This window comes from Topomyia yanbarensis, chromosome 2, assembly GCF_030247195.1.
Source record: "Topomyia yanbarensis strain Yona2022 chromosome 2, ASM3024719v1, whole genome shotgun sequence".
Taxonomy (NCBI): Eukaryota; Metazoa; Arthropoda; class Insecta; order Diptera; family Culicidae; genus Topomyia; species Topomyia yanbarensis.
In genome coordinates this window covers 197,057,376-197,076,483 of record NC_080671.1, presented here as the reverse complement: position 1 = coordinate 197,076,483, position 19,108 = coordinate 197,057,376, and the positions used below count along the sequence as shown (strand labels likewise).

At 42.6% G+C, this 19,108-nt stretch overlaps 1 protein-coding gene across 1 annotated transcript; it reads right to left on the bottom strand.

Annotated features, from left to right (window-relative positions):
* Positions 1-38: 38 nt before the first annotated feature.
* On the bottom strand, positions 39-1,718 carry LOC131682584 (uncharacterized). Its single transcript, XM_058964184.1, has 2 exons — positions 1,423-1,718; positions 39-1,367 (listed from the first exon to the last, which is right to left on the bottom strand). Exons 1-2 carry the CDS (start codon positions 1,423-1,425, stop codon positions 39-41), a joined length of 1,332 nt encoding a protein of 443 aa, XP_058820167.1. The 5' UTR covers positions 1,426-1,718.
* Between the last annotated feature and the right edge of the window lie 17,390 nt (positions 1,719-19,108).

Below are 19,108 nucleotides of genomic sequence, written 5' to 3'. Positions count from 1 at the left end.
TGAAAATCGATTCTAGAGCGTTCGTTCACTTTGATACACTAGAACCATTTAGCGCTGTCATCATCGTCGGACTCTGAACCGGTACATCTGTAACTGGATGAACACGAATTGTCGCTGTCGCTATCCCAAGACAGAGGACAATTGCCGCAAGTGCTGTTTTTGGGCTTAACTTCTTGGTAGTAAATGTGAGATACGAATGATGATTGCCCCATGGTTAGATCGTTTTTGAAAATGCCAAACTTGTAGATGTTAGGTTGCACTCCAGCAGCTTTCCAACTGAACGCAAAAGTGATTTCGTTGAGAGCACAACATTTTACCGCTGGGAAAAACAGTCGCACTAGACGAAGATTTGATCGAGTAAAATCAGAAATGATGTGAATGTTCCGTTTGCAGAGGGTCTTAACACCATTCTTTGATCGACCTTTAATTTCGAATTTCAAATCAATCTCAGACTGTGAATACATGTATTCAAGGCCAAATGTTCTGTTGCTTTGAAGAAAGAATATAATGCCATCAATCAGCAAGCATTTCTGAAACTTCATCTGGGATGTAAAAGCATATGGCTTTACTGTAGTAAGTAGCCACTCAGGCGGCGTCGGTACTTCTGCATTAGTATTGCGTTTAATAGTTCGATGTTTCGGGCTCGTTTTGCCATAAAGAAAAAGTTTCTTGCCTTTATAACAAATTATTTTGCGTTGAGACACTTTCAGCAGCAATTCCTTCTTTTCTTTCGCGTCAATCATTTCCCCGTTAACGACAATCCAGTGTCGAACAGTTCGTAACAATTCAGCCCTGGTGCAATTCATTGCTTTACATGCGACTACCATCTGGACGGCAATCAGAGGCAATTTCTCAAACGACTCAAAACGAAGAAATTCGTTGGCAATGTCTGAGAAATGTGAAATGCATTTCTCAGATAACTCTTTTAAACCGTAGTTTACTCCCATTGTTAAGAGCGTCCAAATGTCCTTTTCCCATGTAATGATTTTGTTGCAAATCCATTTGTTAAAATGATCACCTACATCGATCATCAGCAGTTCTGTCATAGCATAAAACTGATTGCATTGCTCCAGCGACATATGTTCAAGTTTGTACGTCCATCCAAAATATGCAAAGTGCATACATTGCTCAAACGCTGAGATTCGAAAGTTTTGGAGGCGTATTACTTGGTTAGCGTTTTCAAATGAACCGAGCATCTTCCGAAAATACTCGCACATCTTAGCCAACACCACACGGTGGCCATAGAAAGTAGTGGTTCCACCCCCATCCTCTAAGTCGTTGTCCAGTATTATGGTCACATCCGAAAAGGTTGGAACGTTGTAAATCCTACTCAAATGAGATCCAAATCCTCTATCGCCACCTGACTCCTAAGAGAAGCAAAGTTTAGTAATCGCTTAGGAATTCGGTATACTGGAATATTACCATCGTAAATTTTTCGGAATATGAATCAAGTATTCGCGTTATAAATACGCTCTTTTTTCTTTACCGATTCTTACGCAAAAGATTCGAGACAAAACAATGCTGATGCCAGCAAGACACTCTTAGAACCACACAACAATGAAATCTTCGTTATATCACAAAATAACTTTACAAATTTTTGAATATCTTCACATCTAATAAAAAATCTTCATTTTGTCTTCAAAGACCAGAATACTAGAGCGTTTTTTCGTTACATCATATCTAACAGAAACGTGAAACGGAGAAAATCGCGTGCAAAAATTTCCTAGCGACTTTTAAATAATTTATTACGACGTCATTACAACACTTTGCACTAATTTTCCAGTACATATCGGTACATATACAGTACATATGGTTTTTACTAGAATATTATGCAAAGAGTTTAGTAGTAAATGTTGAAATGGCCGAGTAATTAACAGAAGAGAAAGACCCCAAAGAGAATCTCTAATTGTTACTTACGTCCTATTGAAAATTTTCTCTAGAATTTATTTATTTAACAATTCTACCAAAACATGTCAAATGGTCCTAAGTGAAAATGACAGTTCTCGCGTGTTTTTTTGTAAACGGCCAATAAGCATGCCGTCAAAATTCACTTTGAGAGAAAATTCCGGACAAACCGTAGCTCGCCGAGAATGGATGTTAACATTTTATGAAAGAGAAAAGATTTCTCTTTCGTCTGATGTTGTGATTTATAACCGGCGATGAATTGAAAATGAAATTGAATTTTGACAGTATTCTTGCTGGCCCTTTTCAAAAAAACACGCGAGAGTTTCTCTTTATTTTCTCTTTCGCTAATAACTCGTCCGTTTATACGTTTGTTCATTAACTCTTAGCATAATATGCTAGTCGAAATCAGCGTGTTTCGATATATCCTGAAACAATAGGTTTGTTCCAGTACATGGAAGTTACTCCCTGTTGCTCCGGAGCAAAAAATTCTTGCTCCTTTTCACTCCGGTTTGCCACCAGAAGAAGAAAAAAGAGAAGAAGATAGTACAGGAACGATTTTCTCCCTGTTTGCTCCGGAGTGCTTCCAGTTTCTCCTGGTACTGGAACAAACCTAATATTGAAAAGTTTTATGCTGACACCATAATAATCGAAAGAGAAAGTAAACAAGGAGAGGCTCTAATTTGCACTTAGGACCATTTGATATGTTTGTCGAGAATTAAAGCATGCAGAATTCGACATAGATCTTTCATTAGGGCTTAAATCGCAAATGTAAACAAACTGCGTTTTCGCTATTATGACATTATGCGACAAAAATACTACAAGATTGAGGTGAAAATTAGTTAAAATGGTTTTTAGTTCGATTTATAATTAAAGAAAACAAAACGGCGAAACATGCATTTTCTTCGAGATTTCGACTTAGGCCCTTCTTCTCATATGGAATATAAAGGCTAAACCACAGAGAACAGACGTCCATCTTCAGCATTCAACTTGTGTAAAATCTCTAACGGTTTCGAAGGTAGTTTGGATATCTAAACCAGGTGCGCTACTGTCGTCATGTTTTTTTGTAGCTGAGTTCGACAGAATTGACAGCAGTTATTCCTCTACCCAGTCAAACTAGTCCGGAACCGATTCGGACTTCCAGCATGAATTCCAGCTCAAATGCGTCAACCGATAGAGTCGGAATCGGTTGTTTTCTTTGAGCTAGATTCCATGCTGAATCCATCCAGGATTTCGAACCGGTTCCGGAATCGATTTGACGGATAGTTGGGATAGGTTGGTGTGGCGGCTCTAGTGTTTTTCGTATATTAATTCAAATGTTTACACACGTTTTTCATATATTTTTGTTCGATCATGGATGTCTGTTCTCTGTGGCTAAACTTACATTTTTGACAGAACCGGGCGTACGGTTATTATTCACAAAATTATTCTTTAAACGGCGGTTCTATTATATAAATGATAAGCAATATCTACTAGGATCATGTCTACTCGATAGTTGTTGCACATAAACATTCGAATATTTCGATATTTTCATGAAATTCGAAGAAAAGATGTACGCGCCCTATCATTTACATTGGGTTTCTATGCGCCCATTTGCTGAGCCCTATTAAAAAGTATACTGTCAAGCTCGCCCATTTACCTAGCCCTACCCAGCAAGACAGAGTCAGTTTAGCCCTTTTACCGCGCCCTTCTGAAAATTATGTACACCGTTTAGCCCTTCCGCAAATGGTGGTTGCTGAAGGGCGAAATCACGACTGGGATGCAAATTGGGCGTAAGCATTTTTTTAGTTTCTACCCACTAAAAGCACATAGGAATTAAATTCTTTGTTATATTGTCATAAGGTTTAACCAAAGATGCTTCCGGAAAAACATGGTCATAAAGTAATTTCTACCTACAATAAAAACTACATTTAGAAAAGCATCACCGTATATTGAAACTGATTTTTCTCCATTTGAGTACATTGCGACTTTGGCCCTATTGAAAGATCTGTGTCGAATTGTACTATCACCTCTGCATTTACTCATTGCAGGATCGTATAAGCATATTACATGTTTTTCGCGAAGATAATAGGGAGATATAACTATTATTTTATTACATTTTGTAAGTCGGGGTTTGCCCACTACTCGGGTTCTGGTTTGCCCGGCGAACCCTTCTTTTCAGGGCGGCCTAGGTGCCTCTACAGAATTTCGGATTTTCGTAACAACAAGAAAAGTAAACAAACAAATGAATTAAATTTACCGTGTTTATTTCTCTCCTACTCTCCACTGCTGCTGATGCGGAATCCCAATGCTGCTGGTGAAGGGAAGGCGGGCGGTTTCCTTCCGGCAGGCCGGGACAACAACGGCCGCGTACTTGTCCGGGTTCCGTTGGCTGCTCCGGCAGCGGTCCTTTGCGGTTAGCTAGGGAGGTGAGCTTGGCTCCTTTGTTGGAACCTCCCTAGCGACGTTGGCGAACTATCGCCGCAAGCTATCCCGGAAGTTACCGCAGTGCACTTCCCAGGGGGAACCTTTGTCCACCCTGCTTCGTTCTCCTTGGCTATTAGCTATAGAGGAGAGCTAGGCTCGTTCGACTTATCCTCTATAGCGAGAACGGTCGGTGTTCGGTTCCTTGGGTTTTAGCCGGGGACGCGAGAATGCTCCTTTACGGTTAGCTGTCCCACTTCGGCGAACCAACACCACTCACTTCACTAGTGCCCGAACCACGGGCCGGCACTATTCGACGGTTTTATATCGCCGTCACACGCGCGCACTGAATCCTTCCTTCTAGTGGCGGGGAACTGTCCCGAAAAGACAAAAATTATCTGGACGTCTGTTTGATGCCGTGGTCCGTCACTTTCTGTCACTTCACGATGGCCGCCTTTTTTTACTCGACCCAAAACAAACACCAAAACCAGCACCAAAAAAACAGTACCGCCGCATAACTGTCATCGATATGTGCAGCATATCCAGCACACTTATTGCAGCAAGAGGAGAGCGGTGGCCTATCTAAACCCTATGTTTCTTGTATACAAACATAAAACAAAAATTACTACACCTATCTGATTACACAAAACCGTTCACAAACGCAAAACTATATAAAAATTTACAAACTAAATGTGAACGGTATCGAACAGCGGTGAGCATAACTTTAACGTAAACAATACACTCTACGGAGTGTATACGCAAAAAAAGGGTATATTTCCACCCAGTGCTAAATTGTTACCCTGACGGGTTACAATCTCGCCCACACCGGGTGGAAAAAAAATTGACAACAATTTTTTTTCTAAACTAACACCTAACACCGATACAATAATTATGAACGAAATTAATAAATAAATAAACAAAGAAAAACTAACTACACCTAATTATTTCTTCCGCAATTTATCAATAATTCATGTCAAAAAAATTAATCGACCGGATGTACTCATTGGTGAAAAGTTTGCCTGTGTTTGGTCTGATAATACTGACCGCATACGCGAAGCGAGAGGCTATCAGCCATCGTCATTATTCGGTTATGGGTTGAACCCTAAATCCAATCCGAAAACAAGATCGGTAACAACTCGAAATTCCCAAAATTCGGCAAGTGGCATTGACAATTTTCAATGTTTCAACTTGCAGGGGAACGGTAGTCGGCATTACGTTTTTTTCATCAACTGTCCAAAAATGTCTTTCGTGTCCTAACGGTACCAGTACTACAACCTTGTGCTGGGGTTTCTATCCAAATACATTCATACATTATCCCATTCATTCATCCTCAATCACTGGCCTACTCGATCATTCACATTCCGATAAGCACTTCGAATTAACCCCAAAACAATTTTATCTTATCATTCACACATGCATTCATTCACTCTGTTCGATTCCACACTCATACATTCACTCATACAATACCGCATAACACGTCATCGTTTCTCCCACTCACAGACATTCCGGACAAAAAATTTGTATATTCGTCCCTTTTCGCCTCAAAACGCTTCGTACAGGGCAAAAGAAACGTTTGAGAGGGACTAAAGAATGTCTTTCGCATAATTTTAAAAATATCAAAATGATTCCCGCTGGAATCAAACGAACCACCCCAGGTTTAACCACAAACCCAAAATTATGCGAAATAAAATTGTATCTATCGACCCGAAATCGAAGACACGGTATCGTTTTACCCCATTCGCTCTTCCACTTACACCACTCTGATCCAAATCGGGCTACACCTACATGATGCAGAGCATTGATGCGAACATCGGAGAAACTGTCAAAATTGATGATGGTATCATCATCAAAACAAAACAATACGCGAAATCGGCGGTAGCAAATTGTTTTCATTCGCGATTTTTGAAACGATTCCGCGCGATTTCGTGTTTTATTTCGGTCGGGAATTAGTCGCGCTAGTGTTTGTGTGTGTCCCTATCGAAGTATTGATAGGTGAATATGTTTTTTAAAGTTGCCCCAAACAAGGGGAAATTATATATAATTTTGTGCACCCGTAGGTGCGAGTGTTCCCCATGAAGAGGGGTTTTTGGGAAAAAAATTTATGTTGCCGAACACGGCTGAAAGTTTTTTTTTTGATGCGTTCGGGACCCTAAAAACTCGCACGGTGTAAAATTTATATTTTTTAAAGCGTGGGAATTCCACTTCGCCGCTGCCGTGCCAGGTCCCGGGGCATACGTTTACTGTAGTTGTTTGGTTACCTCACTGCGCGAGTGGGGCGCTAAAGAACTTTGTTTCTGTTTGCCGAACACGGCAGGTAGTGTGTTTAGATGCGTCCGGTGCCCGGGAGAGCGGCACGGTATAAGATTAGTGTTTTTAGTGGAGTATTCCACCCTACCGTAGTCGTCACCGGGGCCGGAGCATATATTTCGTGCGAGTGTTTGTTTACCACACTGCGTGAGTGTGGCTCTGGAAAATTGCAAGAAGGTGTTGAAGAACCTTCTCGCGGCAGAGTTGGTCTTCCACAATAAAAATAGAGAAGACGGAGAAATGTTTATTGTTTTTTTTATTTCGGACCAAAGTCCGTGTTGTTGCCGTAGGGAACTGACGGCTGCTTTTGGAAAACTCCCAAGTGAGTAATCCATATAAAAGCATACCGTCAGTCCACAAACAGCACGGAAAAGTTTTTTTATGCTGGTTTAAGGAGATTTGCTGGCCAAACTCCGAGATTTTTACCTGCTAAATCCTCCAGCTCGTAGGAGGACACACCCTTTTTTGAGACAATTTTTGCCGGTAAGTATTGTGGTCCAAGTTTAGCATTGTAAGACTCGAGTGCATTCGACAACTTCATGTTTCGACGGTACACCATTTGTCCCGTTTCAAAAGGTTTGGAGAACTTTCGATGACGCAAGTTGTACTGATGTCGAATGCCCTCGCTTGCCTTTGCCAAACTTTTGACCACAATCCCCCGGATTTTGTCTATCTGTTGGTGTCTTGTTTCTAGGTCACCCTCACCGGAAATCCTGCTGAAGTCATCGGCAGATGCCATTTCACACCCGTGTATAATGAAATGAGGACTAAACCCAGTGGAGGAATGAACGGTAGTATTTAGGATGCGCTCCACATCACTGATGTGGACATCCCAGTTGCGCTGCTCGGTTCGAGCATATGCCCGGATTGCGGTGTTTATCGAGCGATTTGTTCGCTCCACTGGGTTAGCCTGCGAATGATAGCGGGAGTTCAGCCAATGTTTGACGCTGGTTTCTTTTATGAATTGACTGAACTCCTTCGAGGTGAAAGTGGAGGCATTGTCGCTTAGCAGAATTTCCGGGCTACCATGGCGATTGAACCACTGTTCGCGCAGTATCGTACAGAGTGACGTACTAGCGATTTTGCGAACGGGGGTTAACATGACGTACTTGCTGAAGACGTCGAGGACGACAAGCAAGTGTTGATTGCCACGTTTGCTTTTTGGAAGAGGACCAATATAGTCCACAGAAACCATTCGCCATGGTGCATTAGTCGCACGCGACTTACCCATTTCAGGCTGGACTGGGACGAAAGGAGCTTTGATTTCCTTGCACGTCCCACATTCTCGAATAAACTTTCGAACTTCCGATCCCATACGAGGCCAGTAATATCGCAACTGCACTTCGTGGATCGTTTTATCGTATCCCACGTGAAGCAAATTTTCGTGGGTACGTTGGATCAAATCTTGACGGAACTCGGGTGCTGGGACGAGTTTCCAACTAAACCGCGAGTCGCACGGAACAACTTTCGAGTTTACATACTTGAAAAGTTGATCATTTTCCACTTTGAAGTCGGCATAGTCGTCAGGATTTTGGATAACTTTGGACTTCATGGAACAGTACCAGTCTGAGGTGGACAAAGCGGAAACGGCTGCTACGGCCCGGGATAACGCATCTGGAACGACATTGTCCTTGCCTTTCCGGTGCTCAATAGACATGTCGTAGAGTTGCAATTCTAAACTCCAACGACTCAAACGTGAACTGGTTTTCCATTTAGTCTTCAGTATCCATGTAATCGCTGACGAATCAGTGACCAGTCGAAAATGATAACCTTCCAAGTAACCTCGAAAGTGTTCAACCGCCATTATCACCGCCAGACCTTCCTTTGGGGAGTGGTCAGTTTGTGCGAAAAGTAAGCAACTACTTTCTCACCCTCGGGATACTCCTGCACCAGAACAGCAGCGACTGCTACGTCACTAGCGTCTGTCTGAAGAATGAATTCTTTGGAGAAGTCTGGTGGGACTAAAACTGGAGGAGTGACTAGAAGTTCCTTAATTTTAAGGAACGCGAGTTCTGCCTCGGAGTTCCAAACTAAGCTCTTGGTTTTCGTTTTGAGCAGATCGGTCAAGGGAGCAGTGACCTCACTGAACCGATCAATGAAGCGGCGGTAATAACCGCACATACCGAGGAAACGATGTAGTTTCGTCACGGTAACCGGTCTCTCGTAGTCGAGAATGGGTTGAATTTTGTCAGGATTGACCTTGAGTCCGTCCCGATTCAACAAATAACCAAGACTCTTTAGTTCGGGGACTCCAAAACGGGATTTTTCCAAATTGATGGTTAGGTTGGCTCTTGCTAGACAATCGGCCACTGCTTTGAGCAACTGTATGTGATGCTCGAACGTTTCGCTTACCACGATGATGTCATCTAGGTAGACGAAAACGTAAGGTTCCCATTTACCTCGTCCTAGAACCTGGTCCATTTGTCCCGTTTCAAAAGGTTTGGAGAACTTTCGATGACGCAAGTTGTACTGATGTCGAATGCCCTCGCTTGCCTTTGCCAAACTTTTGACCACAATCCCCCGGATTTTGTCTATCTGTTGGTGTCTTGTTTCTAGGTCACCCTCACCGGAAATCCTGCTGAAGTCATCGGCAGATGCCATTTCACACCCGTGTATAATGAAATGAGGACTAAACCCAGTGGAGGAATGAACGGTAGTATTTAGGATGCGCTCCACATCACTGATGTGGACATCCCAGTTGCGCTGCTCGGTTCGAGCATATGCCCGGATTGCGGTGTTTATCGAGCGATTTGTTCGCTCCACTGGGTTAGCCTGCGAATGATAGCGGGAGTTCAGCCAATGTTTGACGCTGGTTTCTTTTATGAATTGACTGAACTCCTTCGAGGTGAAAGTGGAGGCATTGTCGCTTAGCAGAATTTCCGGGCTACCATGGCGATTGAACCACTGTTCGCGCAGTATCGTACAGAGTGACGTACTAGCGATTTTGCGAACGGGGGTTAACATGACGTACTTGCTGAAGACGTCGAGGACGACAAGCAAGTGTTGATTGCCACGTTTGCTTTTTGGAAGAGGACCAATATAGTCCACAGAAACCATTCGCCATGGTGCATTAGTCGCACGCGACTTACCCATTTCAGGCTGGACTGGGACGAAAGGAGCTTTGATTTCCTTGCACGTCCCACATTCTCGAATAAACTTTCGAACTTCCGATCCCATACGAGGCCAGTAATATCGCAACTGCACTTCGTGGATCGTTTTATCGTATCCCACGTGAAGCAAATTTTCGTGGGTACGTTGGATCAAATCTTGACGGAACTCGGGTGCTGGGACGAGTTTCCAACTAAACCGCGAGTCGCACGGAACAACTTTCGAGTTTACATACTTGAAAAGTTGATCATTTTCCACTTTGAAGTCGGCATAGTCGTCAGGATTTTGGATAACTTTGGACTTCATGGAACAGTACCAGTCTGAGGTGGACAAAGCGGAAACGGCTGCTACGGCCCGGGATAACGCATCTGGAACGACATTGTCCTTGCCTTTCCGGTGCTCAATAGACATGTCGTAGAGTTGCAATTCTAAACTCCAACGACTCAAACGTGAACTGGTTTTCCATTTAGTCTTCAGTATCCATGTAATCGCTGACGAATCAGTGACCAGTCGAAAATGATAACCTTCCAAGTAACCTCGAAAGTGTTCAACCGCCATTATCACCGCCAGACCTTCCTTTTCAGTTGCATGATAGTTCCTTTGGGGAGTGGTCAGTTTGTGCGAAAAGTAAGCAACTACTTTCTCACCCTCGGGATACTCCTGCACCAGAACAGCAGCGACTGCTACGTCACTAGCGTCTGTCTGAAGAATGAATTCTTTGGAGAAGTCTGGTGGGACTAAAACTGGAGGAGTGACTAGAAGTTCCTTAATTTTAAGGAACGCGAGTTCTGCCTCGGAGTTCCAAACTAAGCTCTTGGTTTTCGTTTTGAGCAGATCGGTCAAGGGAGCAGTGACCTCACTGAACCGATCAATGAAGCGGCGGTAATAACCGCACATACCGAGGAAACGATGTAGTTTCGTCACGGTAACCGGTCTCTCGTAGTCGAGAATGGGTTGAATTTTGTCAGGATTGACCTTGAGTCCGTCCCGATTCAACAAATAACCAAGAAACTTTAGTTCGGGGACTCCAAAACGGGATTTTTCCAAATTGATGGTTAGGTTGGCTCTTGCTAGACAATCGGCCACTGCTTTGAGCAACTGTATGTGATGCTCGAACGTTTCGCTTACCACGATGATGTCATCTAGGTAGACGAAAACGTAAGGTTCCCATTTACCTCGTCCTAGAACCTGGTCCATCAGTCGCACCAGAGTAGCGGGGCTGTTGACGAGACCAAATGGTAGACGGGTAAATTGGAACATACCCCTGCCGGGAACACTGAAAGCGGTATATTTGCGACTATCCTTAGCCAGGGGTACCTGGAGAAAGGCCTCCTTCAAGTCTATGGTAGACAGGTACTTCGCCTTGGGTAAGCCGCCCAATATTCGCCCAGGGTGGGGCAGAGGGTATGCATCTCGTACAGTACGCTCATTGAGAGGCCTAGCGTCTGGACAAAGGCGAATTGAGTCGTCTGGTTTCGTGACCGCCACAATATTAAGCGACCAATCCGAATCAGACTCCTCGATAATTCCCATAGACCGCCATCGGTCAACCTCTTCCCAGACCTTTGACAGTTTCTTTGGGCTCATGTGATAAGGATATCGGCAAACGGGTGCCGCACCTTGGAATTCATCTTTGATGACAATCCTGTGCTCTGTGAATGAGGTTGGGCTTAGCTTTCCGGGCTCTACTGCCTGGAAACACTTCTTTACTTCTTCTACGCGCGCTAACTGTTCCGAAGTGAGTATCGACTCACGCGGTACTTCATCTTCTTCATCGTCTTCTGATTCCTGACCTGAGTTCAACAGAGCACAGTTTTGTATCTCAGGAGAAATCCCAAAGGCGCGCCAAAAGTCCATACCTAGAATGGAGTTGACGGTCAGATGCTCTACTACAAGAGTGCATAGGACCTTTGTCAAATTTTGAAAAGTATACGGGAGATACGCTTGTCCAATGATTGGTAAGGATTGACCATTTGCAGAACGTAGTTCGAATGGTCGTTCCAACCTTTTCAAGGGACTTTTCGAAAACTTTCGGTATAGCTTTTTAGTCATAATCGTGGCGTTACTACCACTGTCGAGCAGGGCTTTGAAGGATTTGCCGTACACTGCGACAATTGCAAATGGACGGTTATCGAACGGGTCGTCAAGGACGATGGTTTCGACAGACAACGAATTATCATAGTCCTCATCACGAGCCGGTCGAAAACTGTCGTAAATCTGGGGATGGATTGTTAGTTGTTCTTTGGAGCGCTGCTTTACTGCCAACTGCGACTTCAGTTGGTTCTGATCCCGTTTTTTAGGCAGTAAGGGCAACGAGAAACATCAAATCCTTTAAAACCACACACGATGCAGAACACCCGCTTTGGTTTCCGACATCCCTCATGTTCGTGTCCTTTGTCTCCACAATTGTAGCAGACGCCGAGCACGGGAGGACGATGCTTTTCCACCAAATACTCCAGACACATTATAGGTTTCTGCGGTGGTTCTGTAGGTTTTTGATTGTTTCCCTCGAGATTCTTGCCATCCTGATTCCCTTGGTGTTTCTTTTTCTGGTTGTCAGGAGGCTTGTTTGAATCAAGACCTGCCGGTTTGGCATTCTTGCTCCAAAACGTTTTGGATTTTGCGTTGCCGTTATTCTGTCCACCTCCCTTTTGGTTTTGATTATTTTGTTTTTGTTTGTTTTGTGGTGGATTATCAGAATAAGCAGCAACTTCCCGAGAAGAACCGAAAACTTTCTGATAAATCGGCGTCTTGGAGGCGTCGATCGATTTACCAAGACTCATCAATTCTGAGAGCGTGTTCACTGGCCTTAGAATTAACATTTGTTTATAATCGGCTTTTAGGTTCCGCTTCAGCACGTCGAGCTTTTCGCTCGGTGCCATTGGAACCGTCATAGCACGAAATATTTTTTCCATTTCCAGGAAATATTCCTGGAAAGATTCGTTACGCATCTGCCGGCGCTGGAGAGCCTTCATCTTTAGCGTAGCATCAAGTTCAGGATGTACGAAATTTACCTTGAGCTCGCAAACAAGATGGTTCCAGTTAAACAACCGGTTTTGCGCACGCATAGCCTGATACCAGGTCAAAGCATTGCCAGTGAACAAATGCATCGCAGAATTGAAAAGTTCGTCTTCGCACATTTGCTCACACGCAGCGTAACTCGCTACGGTGTCCAAGAATTCATTTAGTCCAGTTCCTTCATCAGTTCCAGCATACTTCCGAATTTTCCAATCAGCGACGCGTTGCGGGTTTCGCGAGTAATTCCTTGAAGCTGCCATCGATCCGTTTCCCGCGTTGGATGAAATGTTCGGATAGGATGGTCCCGCCCGCTGTTCGGTCCATTCAGGAAAGTGAGGCTGGTTCTGAGTTTGGTACGGGGCTGTGAATCCGGTATTCTGTTTCGGTTTCTCGATTGGAAGTGATGGACATAGATTTTGTTGACCCGAGAATCCTCGCTTCAACACAAATTGATCGGGACTGGGCGCCAGTGTTGGGCGAGGAATATCTAGTGCATCAAGTGAATCGGGTACGTCCATCAACCGCAAATCTTCCAGATCGGTCTGCAGATCCATCTCGGGAGCACTTTCCTTCTGATGTACTAGTGCCCGAAGTTCACTGACGGTTTCACGAAGTGAGACAACTTCTTGAACCGTCTTTCTCAAAACTGACGAAATTGTTGTCAGTGAAGCAATCCCGCCCATTAGCGTTTCGGTAGTTTTTGAAAAAGCATCAGACCCCTGAGACGCTAGGGCTTTATTATCGTCGGATTGCTGTCGCAATTGTCGAATCTCGTCTCTCATCTCGCACAAGACACGCAACAGGTCGTCTCCTACGAGCTGTTTGGAAAGAGATCCTTCGTTATCGGAAGGATTGGATCCCTGTGGAATTGCAGGTACGTCTGTACTCAGCAAATCTCCCAAAATTTCTCCATCCTCTCCTTCTTGGTTGTCGGGAGGAAGTTCTGCCTGTTCGTCGTTAAAATGACTGGCATAAACTGCTAGAACTTCCTCCAGCAACCCCAAAATTTCCTGGTTGACCTCCCCTGCCGCATAATTTCGGATAACCTGGAGCCTAGACCCCAAATGAAGTAACCGTGTTCGGTAAATCTCCTTGTTTGGGTACCGGTACTGGAGATCTTCCTTGATTGTTAGTAATTTACCAAGGCAGATCTCCTTTTCTTCACCCACGTCACCCCGGAAATTGCGAACTAATTCCCTCCGAGACGACCGCTCATGCGACAAAATTCCCCGAAGACGCCGCTGCCGCTGGACACCCGAAAGATCCGAATCAGGAGAGACAAAAATGCTTCGAGATAGCAACTCAAAATCCAGCTCATCGAAATGTAAATGATCGACGCGCATGAACACACACGCTTGGTTGAATTTCTCCAACGCCATCATAACTTGCGCTATATTGGAAGAAATCACCAAGACACAAAGCATGTAAGTACTGACACGGTATTATTTCTGATTTTTCGCCCACTAACGATTCCCTTAAAATTTCAGGAAATCAAGCTGTTCCAAAAATGTCTCAAACCGGATCGAGAATTCAAGGCGATTGGCCACCGCAACCGAATAATAACAACAACCTTCAAACTACTCGTCCGGCAGACCAAACACAAACAACGCAATCCACAAATTCGGACAAAAAAAGAAAATGCAAAAATCAAAAAATAATACCAAAAATGTAAATAAATAATAAATATACGACCGCGGAAAAATATTGCGGAAGAAACCTCACCACTGTTCTACGAAAATCCTCTATTTAGTAGAAGCACCTCACACTCCAGAAGAAAAAAATATTTTCCAAAATAGGAAAATATTTTTTTCAGTGTGTTTTGCGCTGTGCGCCAAATGTAAGTCGGGGTTTGCCCACTACTCGGGTTCTGGTTTGCCCGGCGAACCCTTCTTTTCAGGGCGGCCTAGGTGCCTCTACAGAATTTCGGATTTTCGTAACAACAAGAAAAGTAAACAAACAAATGAATTAAATTTACCGTGTTTATTTCTCTCCTACTCTCCACTGCTGCTGATGCGGAATCCCAATGCTGCTGGTGAAGGGAAGGCGGGCGGTTTCCTTCCGGCAGGCCGGGACAACAACGGCCGCGTACTTGTCCGGGTTCCGTTGGCTGCTCCGGCAGCGGTCCTTTGCGGTTAGCTAGGGAGGTGAGCTTGGCTCCTTTGTTGGAACCTCCCTAGCGACATTGGCGAACTATCGCCGCAAGCTATCCCGGAAGTCACCGCAGTGCACTTCCCAGGGGGAACCTTTGTCCACCCTGCTTCGTTCTCCTTGGCTATTAGCTATAGAGGAGAGCTAGGCTCGTTCGACTTATCCTCTATAGCGAGAACGGTCGGTGTTCGGTTCCTTGGGTTTTAGCCGGGGACGCGAGAATGCTCCTTTACGGTTAGCTGTCCCACTTCGGCGAACCAACACCACTCACTTCACTAGTGCCCGAACCACGGGCCGGCACTATTCGACGGTTTTATATCGCCGTCACACGCGCGCACTGAATCCTTCCTTCTAGTGACGGGGAACTGTCCCGAAAAGACAAAAATTATCTGGACGTCTGTTTGATGCCGTGGTCCGTCACTTTCTGTCACTTCACGATGGCCGCCTTTTTTTTACTCGACCCAAAACAAACACCAAAACCAGCACCAAAAAAACAGTACCGCCGCATAACTGTCATCGATATGTGCAGCATATCCAGCACACTTATTGCAGCAAGAGGAGAGCGGTGGCCTATCTAAACCCTATGTTTCTTGTATACAAACATAAAACAAAAATTACTACACCTATCTGATTACAGAAAACCGTTCACAAACGCAAAACTATATAAAAATTTACAAACTAAATGTGAACGGTATCGAACAGCGGTGAGCATAACTTTAACGTAAACAATACACTCTACGGAGTGTATACGCAAAAAAAGGGTATATTTCCACCCAGTGCTAAATTGTTACCCTGACGGGTTACAATTTTGCCGATCACTTTTGCTATTATGCTCTTTTACATATGTGGTCTTGGCAACACCGCTTGTAGATGGCACATTTTACTGTGGCGCTTTGAGAGACGGGATTGTATACTATAGTTGTGATATATTTCATGCGCTGTATCGCAACAAAGAGTGTAGATATGAGGTTTGGCATTGGAAAAAGCGAGGAATTTTTTTATTTTTTTTATCTTAAATACGTTTATTTAGGCCCAAATGCTGTAGCTTAACGAGGCCGATAATTCATTTTTTAAATTGCATGTCACATGTTAGTGGGGGAAGGGAAAGTCGTAGTTTTGGTTTCACAATTGGCAACATCTATATTGCGTAAATACTGCTTTACTTCCAGAAAAAAGAAGTTGTTAAAATCGAAATTAATTAAAACAATGTTTTGAATACAGAAACTAGTGCTTTCAGCCTTTTTGAGGTCCTCAAGGCGTTTGCCACCAATAATATTATTGTACACACATGCATGCACCTTATGCAGATTATCTTGAATCTGTTTTGCGCTTGTCAAATCTGCCACTCTTCTTATTCTTATCTGGACACGCTCTCCTTCCCTTTGGGGCAGACCCTCGGGAAAAAGATGCTAACTACATAAACTTGGGCTTCCTCTTGCACTTCCCCTCTCAAAAACATAATGCTCGTTTGGCTGCACTGTTTGACAGTCCGTCTGGCTGCAATTTTTGACACTTCGCTAGTCTGTGTATAAAGTGTCAGTAATGGAAACTACCTTCAACACGGTTTACTTAATTTTACCTTCCTGCACGATACCACGAGATTGAGTCAAAAGCATTGAATTTAAGATAGTTTTTCGGTGGTGTGTAGAATAAAGAGTCTGCACGGAAAAATAAAACAACCCGCAGAATAAGTTGTTTTAACTTAAATTTAGGTAGTTTTGAGTCTTGCGTCGCTTTCGCACTTCTTATGTCGTTTTCGATTGAGAACCTAGAAACTAACCCAGTTTAGTTGCTTCAAACGAACGTTTTTAATGAAACTGAGTTGGGTTCTCACCAAACAGCGGTGGTGTGAGCGAACCGGAAATATATTTCAGGTTGGAACCCAACCCGGTTTTCAGTTCAGTGGCGCATAACCTAGGTTGGAAACTGGCTTCAAACAAACGGTTTGACAGCAGTTAGGTCCGAAACTGAGTTAGTTTCTGCTTCAAGCGAAAACGACATTAGTGTTGTCAAAAACAAAGAGAGAGATTCGACGCAGTCGAGGCCTTCCATGTAATAAGGTACCCAACCCAAGTAACCATAAGCATTAAGCCATTGCACTATATTGGCTATACATTTGCACTAATGTTGCAGTGAAACTCCATTACAGCATTAACAACGCAATAAAGCTCTTTATTAGCATCAATAATGCATAACTGCACAGCCGACATATAGCATTATAGCTTGCTCTATATGCGTATATAAAGCTGATATAACGCGTACATGCTTCAAGAATCTTTAAAGCATGTAAGCTTTACAAGTGCATTTAATGCCATTATAGAGCATATAAAAAGCTGATATAATGCTATTGTAATGCTGTGGGTTTATTTGTTATGCAATTCTTCTTGAAGATTATATTCGGCATATTTCATTTCAATCGAACATATGCAATATAGTCCAGGAAGCAAACGCAGCGCACTTACCGTGAAGGACGAGGCAAGGTACTTTAGTTCGAGACTTACTAAAGGTAATTTTCGTAAAGATTCATATCATGTGAGAACGAAAACCCATTAAGGATATTCATTACAATGTATTAGAACAGAGTCAATTACGGTTTTAAACAGAATATTTTATTTAAAAATTTTTCCTTTATGCTCATCATACCGAAAGGAAACATAAGAAATGGTTTTAAAACCATGGCGGACAATGACAACCAACTGAAGCTTTTTAATAGCATTAGTAGTGCCAATATAAGGCTTTCAAATTTGACATTTGTACGCTTTTGCTATATAATAGCATTAGTACTGCAGAAACGAGCTGTCAATCTCCGCACAGTAATAGCACTATATTTCGCCTTTTCTGGCATAATATCAGCATTAAATAAGTATTTAGGGCTTCACGGCTTTTTAGGACAGCTTTATATGTGGATCTAAAGCAGATATTAGGCTACGTTATAATGCTTATTGGTTACTTGGGTACTTTTGAGTTGTTTGAGGTATACTCAAAATTAGGTAGATTCAACTTAAATTTAGACATATTTAACTCAAGGTTAAGTAGGGTAACCAACTTAATTTGGACCCCTACATATTTTGGACACTGTTAATGTATTTGCCTCCTACACTGCCAAGTTTCTCTGCATTTATTTGGTTTGATGCAGCAATTACATTCCTTGGGTTGTCTATCAGGTTTCAATATCATTAGTTAATCTCTAATTGTTTAAAATTAAACAGAATCCACAGTTTTCAAAAATATCACCGAAAACGTTTCATGTTTTAACGATAGCCAAGAAACCACCGGTTCGGTGGAAATGATACATTTTCAAATTGGATTTAAATGTACAATCATAATATATTTTTTATCGATTTAATTAGTTTGTCTGATTTGGTTTTATGCATGTTACGTGTTTGAAAAGGTTTCTTCGTAATGGTTTATCTAAAAAATCTTAAATAAATGGTGTCCATAATATGTCTTAAAAAATTGATATCAACTTATTTTGGACACCTCTAGATTTTCTTTCTTGACAGCTATTTGTTTATCGAGTTAGAATAATCAAAAAGTGAAAAATTTCGTAACGTTAGGTCGCCTGCTCTTTTCGGTCAAATTATTTAAAAATGTTCAAACCAATGGATGTCGAAAATCAAACGATCGAGGAACATTTCATTGGAGACCGTAATATGACCAAAGAGGAGACTTCTGATATCCATGTTGAAGAACATTTGTAGTTCAAATTTGTTGAATTCGACGAGCTATATGTTGACAAATCTAAGAGACATATCACAGCTAAATAATGATAATAAGAATGTGCTTGCTGAATTCCTAGAATCGCCTGAAACACTCACACGAATAGGAACATCACGATTCAAGCGACATAGTCCTGCTGTTATAACATTCCGCCAAAGAGTTGAATACCACAAGGCGAAATCTGAAGAAAAAAAGGAAAGTAAAGGAAGAGAAACAAAGAAAAACTGAGCTAAGAAAGAATAACAAGAAACCACCTCGTAAACAAAAGAATTAAAAATTAATATTTAGTACAAGAAGATTCCTGACGAACTTTGAACCTTGATTTATCATCCAGTTGAGGATGTTACTCCATAATACTGCTACAGCTGAATTGTTACACGAAATATATTATTGTTAACTCTATATGGCATAACATTCATTGCTGCTTTGTTAAGTCTGCAGTAACCTAATTGTACCGAAAGTTTTTCTATTTCTCAAAATGATAAAACTAAAAAAATACTTT